The sequence below is a fragment of the Coturnix japonica genome, unplaced genomic scaffold (assembly GCF_001577835.2).
Source record: "Coturnix japonica isolate 7356 unplaced genomic scaffold, Coturnix japonica 2.1 chrUnrandom691, whole genome shotgun sequence".
NCBI lineage: Eukaryota > Metazoa > Chordata > Aves > Galliformes > Phasianidae > Coturnix > Coturnix japonica.
In genome coordinates, this window is record NW_015440055.1 from 18550 (window position 1) to 27562 (window position 9013).

The following is a 9013-nucleotide window of genomic DNA, read 5'->3' on the forward strand; positions in this document are numbered from 1 at the left end:
AAAAATGGGCTGAAAATGGGCATAATTGGGCCAAAAATGACCCCAAATGGGCCCAAAATGGGCAAATATTGACCAAAAGTGACCCTAAATGAGCCCAAAATGGCCCCAGAATGAGCCTAAATGGGTCCAAAATGGGCAGAAATGGGCTAAAATGGGCAGAAATGGGCAAAAATGGGCAAAAATGGGGAAAAATGGGCTAAAAATGGGGAAAAATGGGCTAAAAATGCAGAATATCGTCACAGCAGAAAATCATCATCGTCGAGGGATGTCAGAGACAGGTGGGAAAATGGGGCGAAAATGGGCAGAAATGGGCAAAAATGGGCCGAAAATGGGGAAAAATAGAGCAAAAGTGAGCAAAAATGGGCAAATATTGACCAAAAATGACCCTTAATGAGCCCAAAATGGCCCCAGAATGAGCCTAAATGGGTCCAAAATGGGCTAAAATGGGCAGAAATGGGCAAAAATGGGCCGAAAATGGGCAAAAATGGGCCAAAAATGGGCTGAAAATGGGGCAAAATGGGCTAAAAATGCAGGATATCGTCACAGCAGAAACTCATCATCGTCGAGGGATGTCAGAGACAGGTGGGAAAATGGGGCAAAAATGGGCAGAAATGGGCAAAAATGGGCTGAAAATGGGTAAAAATAGAGCAAAAGTGAGCAAAAATGGGCAAATATTGACCAAAAATGACCCTAAATGAGCCCAAAATGGCCCCAGAGTGAGCCTAAATGGGTCCAAAATAGCCCCAGAATGAGCCTAAATGGGTCCAAAATAGCCCCAGAATGAGCCTAAATGGGTCCAAAATGGGCTAAAATGGGCAAAAATGGGGAAAGATGGGCTAAAAATGGGGAAAAATGGGCCCCAAATGGGCAAATATTGACCAAAAATGACCCTAAATGAGCCCAAAATGGCCCCAGAATGAGCCTAAATGGGTCCAAAATGGGCAAAAATGGGTAAAAATGGGGGAAAATGGCCCTAAATTGATCCCAAATGGGCCCAAAATGGGCAAAAATGGACCAAAAATGACCCAGAATGGGGAAAATTGGCCCCAGAATGACCCAAATTGGGCCAAAAATGGGCAAAATTGGACCCAAATGGACCCAGAATGACCCAAAATGGACCCAAACAGATCAGAACTGACCCAAATGGGCCCCAAAATGGCCCCAAAATGGCCCTAAATGGCCCCAAATGGCCCCAAATCAGAGAATCTCACCCCATTCACCTCAGCCCATTCATTCATTCACCCCATTCACCCCATTCATTCATTCACCCCATTCACCCCATTCATTCACCTCAGCCCATTCATTCATTCACCCCATTGGCCTCACCCCATTCATTCCCTTCACCTCATTCATTCACTTCATTGACCCCATTGCCCCCATTCATCCCATTCACCCCAGTACCCCCATTCACCCCAATGTCCCCATTCACCCCATATACCCCATTGACCCCATAGTCCCCATAGCCCCCAGAGACCCCATAGCCCCCATAGCCCCCATTGACCCCAATACCCCCATTCACCCCATAGACCTCATTGACCCCATTGACCCCAATACCCCCACTGACCCCATAGACCCCATTGAGCCCAATACCCCCATTGACCCCCATGCCCCCATTGACCCCATAGACCCCATTGACCCCAATACCCCCATTGACCCCAATACCCCCACTGACCCCATAGACCCCATTGAGCCCAATACCCCCATAGACCCCATTGAGCCCAATACCCCCATTGACCCCATAGACCCCATTGAGCCCAATACCCCCATTCACCCCATTGACCCCATTGACCCCAATACCCCCATTGACCCCATTGACCCCATTGACCCCAATACCCCCATTCACCCCATAGACCCCATTCACCCCAATACCCCCATTGACCCCATTGATCCCAATACCCCCATTGATCCTATAGGGCGCCATAGTGGCCGTGACGGGCGATGGGGTGAATGACTCCCCGGCCCTAAAGAAGGCCGACATTGGGGTCGCGATGGGACCCCATTGATCCCAATACCCCCATTGACCCCATAGACCCCATTGACCCCAATACCCCATTAAGCCCATGACCTCATGGCGCCCAATACCCATTCACCCAATACCCCATTGACCCTATTGCATCCCCAATACTCCCCATTTGATCTCATAGACCCCATTGACCAATACCCCCATAAGCTCCCTTGACGTCCAACTACACCCCCATTCACCCATAGACTCATAGCCCATTGAGACCCCATAACTCCCATTGACCTCCTATAGACCTCCCTTGAGCCATTTGAGCTCAATACCCAATTGACACCAATTGAGCCATACCTCATTGACCCATATGACCCCTTGACCCCAATACCGCCCATTGACCCAATAACCCCCATTTGACCCATTACGCATTGATCCTTATAGGCCCATATGTGCTGTGACGGTGAGTTGGGGTCAATGGACTCCCGCCCCTAAAGAAGGCCGACATTGGTGCGATTGGGATCGCGGGGTCCGACGTGTCCAAGCAGGCGGCGACTGATGCCTTATTGACGACAATTCTATTCCACTGTCAACTCCGGCGTCGAGGAAGGTCGGGGGAATCTATGGGTCAGGGGGTTAGGGGTCAGGGGGGGATCTATGGGCAGGGGTGACTATGGGTCGGGTTGGATCTAATGGGAGGGGGGATTCTTGGCAGGATGGGGGCAGGGAGATCTATGGGGCAGGGATGTGGCAGGAATGGGGAGGGGGGATTAATGGGCAGAGATGGGGTGCAGGGATGGGGCAGGGGGATCTATGGCAGGGGGGAGCTATGGGCAGGGATGGGGGAGGGGGACTATGGGCAGGGATGTGGGGCAGGGATGGGGCAGGGGGGAGCTATGGAGTGGATGTGGGCAAGGGATGGGGCAGGGGGGATCTATGGGCAGGCGGACGCTATGGCAGGGGGGGAGCTATGGCGCAGGGGGAGCATGGCGGCAGGGATGTGGGCACGGGGGGGCGCTATGGGGCAGGGAATTGTGGGGCAGGGATGGGGCGGGGCGGAGCTATGGGTGCACGAGATATGAGGGGCAAGGGATGGGGGCAGGGGTGGATCTATGGGGCAAGGGATGGGGGACAGGGATGGGGGACAGGGTGGAGCTATGGGCAAGAGATGTGGGCAGGGATGGGGGGGCAGGGGGGGATCTATGGGGCAGGGATGGTGGGGCAGGGATGGGGGGCAGGGGGGGAGCTATGGGGCAGAGATGTGGGGCAGGGATGGGGCAGGGGGGAGCTCATGGGCGGCATGAGATGTGGGGCAGGGATGGGGGGCGCGGGGATCTATGGGCGCAGAGATGGGGGCAGGATGGGGGCAGGGGGCATCTTATGGGGCTGGGAAGGTGGCCGGATGGGGAAGAGCTATGGGCCAGAGGTGGGGGAAGAAGAATGGAGTAGCAGGGGGGGAGCTGTGGGTCAGAGATGGGGGCAGGATCTATGGGGGGCAGGGGGGGACATGTGGGGGATCTGTGGGGCAGAACTGTGGGGCAGGGGGGAGAGCCTCCCGCACGAGGTTTGGGGGGCAGAGGTGTGGGGCAGGATCTGTGGGTTCGGATAGGTCTGGAGATCTATGGGTCAGGATCTCTTTGTATCTGGATATATGGGACTGGATCTATGGGTCTGGGGATCTATGGGTCCAGATCTATGGGTCTTGGGGATCTCATGTCGGGTATTCTATGGGTCCCAGTCTATGGTCGTGATCTGATGGTTCAATCTATGGGTCCGCTGATCTATGGTCTGGACTGCTGTTCCAAGCGGATCTCTATGTCAGGATCATTTATGGACTGGTCTATGGGTTGGGGATTTATGGGTCAGGATCTATGGGTCCTGATGCTATGGGTCAATCTAATGGGTCTGGGATCTATGGGTCCAGATCTATGGGTCTGGGGATTATGGGTCCAGATGATTATGGGTCCAGGATCTATCGGTTGGGTATCTAATGGCGTCCAGATCTAAATGGATTGGTGGATCTATGGTCTTGGATCCATGGTCGTGATCTAAGTGTCTGGGGAATCTTGATGGCGTCCAGATCTAGGTTCGTGTATCTACTGGGTCTAGAGATTAGTGGGGTCTGGGGATCTGTGTGTCCAGGGATCTATGGGTCAGGATCTATGGGACTGGATCTATGGGTCTGGGGGTCTATGGGTCCAGATCTATGAGTCTGGGGATCTATGGGTCCTGATCGTATGGGTCCAGATCTTATGTCGTGATCTATGGGTCAGATCTATGGGTTGGGGATCTATGGGTCCAGAACTAGGGTCGGGGATCTGTGTGTCCAGGCAATCTATGGGTCGGGAATCTAATGGGACTTCGGATCTAACTGGGTCGTGGATCTATGGGTCCAGATCTAGTCCAGATCTGAATGGGGTACTGGGATCTCGTTGTTCCATGGATCGTAGGTCAGGTATATATGACTGGATCCTATTGGGTCTGGAGGTTATTGGTCAAGGATCTATGGGCGTGATCTTGGTCTGGGGATCTAGGGTCCAATCTTATGGGTTCGTGAATCTATGGGTCCAGATCTATTGGGTCTGGCTATGGGTTTGCTGATCCTTGGGGCCAGATATGGTCCAGATCTATGTGGTCTGGGGGATTCTATGGGCTAGATCTATTGGTCGTGGATCTATGGGTCCAGATTCTATGGGTCTGGGTATCGTATGGTCCTGGATCTATGGTGTCCAGATCTATGGTCTGGGGGTCTATGGGTCCGGATCTCATGGGTCGGGAATCTATGGGGTCCGATCTATTGGTCTGGATCTATGGGTCCAGATCTATGGGTCCAGATTATGGGTCCCGGAATATATGGTCCAGATTCTTATGGGTCCGGACTCTATGGTCGTGATCTTGCGTTCCTAGATCTATGGTTTGATCTATGGTCCTCGGTCTATGGGTCGTGATCTATGGGTCAGCATCTATGTGGTCTGGGGATCTATGGGTCCGATCTGATGGGTCCTAGGATCGTCTTGGTCTGGGGTCTATGGGTCCAAGATTCACTGGGTCCAGAGCTTGGGTCTGGGGATCTATGGGTTCCAGATCTTGGTCTTGGGGGATCTGTATGGGTCTGGATCTATGGGTCGTGATCTTGTCCAGATCTATGGGTCATGACTATAAGAGGCCGATCATCATGATCTAATATATCTGAGGGATAACTTGTGCCTAAGATCCGGGTGACCTGGGGAGCCGGAGGATGGAGTTCGGTCGAGGGGAGTGTTCCTTAGTGAGGGCACCGCTTGGTGGGCGGGAGTCCAAGATTCGTAAAATATTGGAGTCTAGGGGAGAGACGGCTGATGGTCATCTAATGAATTGGTGGGTCAGGAATATTTCTGTAGGCAGTCTGTGGGATGCTGTGTGTCATAGTGAGATCTACTGGGTTCAGGATCTATGGGACTGGATTCTATGGTCTGGGGGTCTTAGTAGCCAGAGAGTATACATATTACAAGCTGTGAATCCGTTGGAAATTAGGGAGGGGAGGCAGTAATATGTGGGCTTGCCTGGATCATTTATATGCTCCAAGATATCAGTGATGATTATGGCGTCTCGTGCCCTCTATGGGTCCAGACATTATGGGTCTGGGATCTAGGGTCCTAGATCTATGGCTGGGGATCTGTGGTCCAGCGGATCGTATGGGGTCAGGATCTATGGGACTGGATCTATGTCGGGGGGATCTAAATGGGTCCGATCTATGGGTGCCTGCATCTATGGGTCAGATCTATGGGTCTGGGGATTCTGGTGGTGTCCAGATCTATGGCGTCAAGATCTCTTCTGGTATTGATATATGGCCTGGATCTAGGGTCCTGGGATCTAGTGTGATCAGATCATGGTCCCTGATTCTATGGGTCTGGGGATCTTATGGGTCCAGTGATCTATGGGCTGGGGATCTATGGGGTCCTGATTATATGGGTCGTGATCCTATGGGTCGTGTCTATGGGCTCTGGCTCCCAAGGCCGGCCTGATCTTCGACCAACATGCAAGAAATCCATCGTCATACACATTGAACCCAGCAACATCCCGAGATCACCCCGTTCCTGCTGCTTCATCCATGGCGCAACATCCCGCTGCCCTGGGGCACGCATCCATCCATCCCTCTGCATCGGACCTGGGCCCGACATGGTCAAGCTGCCCATAGCTGCCCCATAGCTGCCCCAAGCTGCCCGCATTAATGCTTGCCCCATACTGCCCCATCCTGCCCATAGATGCTCATAGCTTGCTGCCCAGTGCTCCCATATCTGCCCTATAGAGGGGACCCATCTGATCCATACTGCCCATAGTGCCCAACAACCTGCCCCATAGCTGCGCCCCATAGCTGCCCCATAGGCTGGCCCCAATGCCTGCCCCATAGCTTGCTCCATAGCTGCCCCATTAACGCTGCCCTAGAAGTCGCCCCATATAGGGACCTCAAATCCTATGGCACCATCACCAAATCCTCTGCATCCGATCTTGGGCATGTACAATGGTCAGCTCCGCCACAGCTGCCGCCATATGCTTTGCCCCATTAGCGGCCCTAGAGGGGACCACAAGGTGCCCCATAGCTGCCCATAGAGCCCCATAGAGCCCTATTTTAGGGACCCCCAAATGCCCTATGAGGACTATGGGCACCATCACCATTCGCTCTGCCACGACCTGGGCCACCGACCTGGCAGTGCCCATAGCTGCCCATAGCGCCCCATAGCTGCCCGCATAGCGCCCCATTTTAGGGACCCCATAGTGCCCCATATCTGCCCTACAATGTGCTCCCCATATAGGGACCCCCAAGTGCATATAGGACCGCGCCAAATGCCCTATGGGCCACCATCACCATCCTCTGCGTCGACTGGCACCGACATGGGTCCAGCCTTTGCCCCATAGCTGCCCCATAGCTGCTCCATAGACTGCCCCATCCGCGCCCCATAACTGCCCTAAATGCCCCATTATAGGACTCCAAATCGCCCTATAAGGAACTCCATTAATGGGCACCATCACCATCCTCTGCATCGACCTGGGCACCGACATGGTCAGCTGGCCCCAAAGCTGCCTCACTAGCTGCCGCATAGCTTGCCCCCATAGACGGGACCGCTCAAAGTGCCCATATTGGGACCTCTCCCAAATCCTATTAGGACCACTATGGCACCATCACCATCACCTCTGATTGACCTGGGCACTTGACATGGTCAGTGCCCATAGCTGCCCATAGCACCCCACAACCTGCCCCATAGCTGCCCATACTGCCGCCATAAGATGAACCCCCATCCTGCCCCATTAGCTGCCCCATAATGAGACCCCATAGCTGGCCCCACCAGCTGCCCCTATAGCTGCGGCATAGTGCCCATAGCTGCCCCATATTTTTCTTTCATTAGCTGCCCTACACCTCTACAACCTGCCTCCATAGCTGCCCTACCACGAGGGCCCCCATCCTGCCCATAGCTGCCCATAGAGACCCCCTCCCTGCCCCATTAGCTTGCCCATAGCTGCCCATAGCTGCCCATACTTGCCCCATAGCTGCCCCCTAGAGGCCCCCCATCCGCTGCCCCATAGCTGCCTCCATCCTGCCCATAGCTGCGCATCCTGCCCCATAGCTGCTGCATAGCTGCCCATAGCTGTCCTCATCCTTGCCATAGCTGCCCATAGCTGCCCCATAGCTGCTCCCATAGCTGCCCATAGTTGCCCATAGACGGGACCTCCATCCTGCCCCATAGCTTGCCCATAGCTCCGCCATGTCGCCCTAGCTGCCCCATAGGCTGCCCCATAGAGGGATACCCATCCTGCCCCATACTGCCCCATAGCCTGCCCCATAGCTGCCCTATTAGCGCCCATAGCTGCCCATACTGCCCAAGCACGCCATAAAGCACCACAACCTGCGCCATAGCTGCCCCATGCCTGCCCCATAGCAACCTCATACGGCTGCCCCAAGCTGCCCATGAGAGGTCGAACCCCATTCCTGCCATAGCTGCCCATAGATGGACCCAAGGCCCCCATAGCTTCCTCCCATAGCTGCCCCATAGCACCCCCATCATGCTGCCCCATATGCTGCCCATTAGCACCCACAACCTGCCCCTAGCTGCCCCATAGTTCGCCCCATCCTGCCCCATACGGCTGCCATCCTGCCCCATAGCCCTTGTCCTATAGCTGCCCCATAGCTGCTCGCCATAGCTTGCCCCATAGCTGCTCCAATAGCGCCCATAGCTCCCATAAGAGGACGCCCATCCTCCCCATAAGTGCCCATAGCTGCCTCCATAGCGCCCATAAGCTGCCCATAGCTCGCCAATAGCTGCCCTACATCAGATGACCCCATCCTGCCCCATTAGAAAGGGAACCCCATCCTGCCTCATAGCTTGCCCCCATAGATCCCATAGCTGCCATCCTGCCCCATGAATGCCTGCCCCTATACTGCCTCCGAAATAGCTGCCCATCCTGCCCCAAAATAGTGCCCCCATAGCGCCATTACTGCATTGCCCATCTGCCATAGCTGCCCCAATCCTGCCATAGCTGCCTCAAATACTGGCCCATCGCTGCCCCAGTTAGCTTGCCCAGTAAGTGCCCATACACTGCCCCCATCTGCCCATAGCTGCCATCCTGCTGTGCCCATCTGCCCCATAGCTCCCCATCGTCCCCTAGCCCCTAGGCCCCTACTGTTGTGCCCAGGTCCGCTCCTGCTAACGAAGCGGCGTAGGACCCATTCTGCGGAGCCCCAGGAACGAGATCGATAAATGTAAGCTCTTATGTAGTATGGTCAGATAGGTCAGGTGGGGTCATTGGGGGTTATGGTATATGGGCCTATGGGTATTTATGGGGTCTATGGGTTGTCCTATGGGTATGTATGGGTCTATGGGTGTCTATGGTGGCCATATGGTTTGCTATGGGCCTTCTAATGGGGCCTCTATGGGGCTCTATTGGCTCTATTGTGTGTTCTATGGGGCTCCGCTATGGGTGTTCTATGGGGCTCTTATGGGGCTATGGGCAGATATGGTCAGTGTGTGGTATATGGCGGGGTTCTGGCGGCGGTGGAAATGGGGTTGTCCTATGGGGGCTCTATGG

At 54.6% G+C, this 9013-nt stretch overlaps 1 protein-coding gene across 1 annotated transcript in view; it reads left to right on the forward strand.

The window, feature by feature from the left end:
* Positions 1-9013, forward strand: part of LOC107307592 (sodium/potassium-transporting ATPase subunit alpha-3-like) — a gene marked incomplete at its 5' end in the record, with an annotated part of 31342 nt that overhangs the window by 18544 nt on the left and 3785 nt on the right. Inside the window, one exon of the mRNA XM_032441889.1 lies at positions 532-582. Coding sequence (XP_032297780.1) covers positions 532-582 — 51 coding nt within the window. The remainder of the gene's footprint in view (positions 1-531; positions 583-9013) is intronic.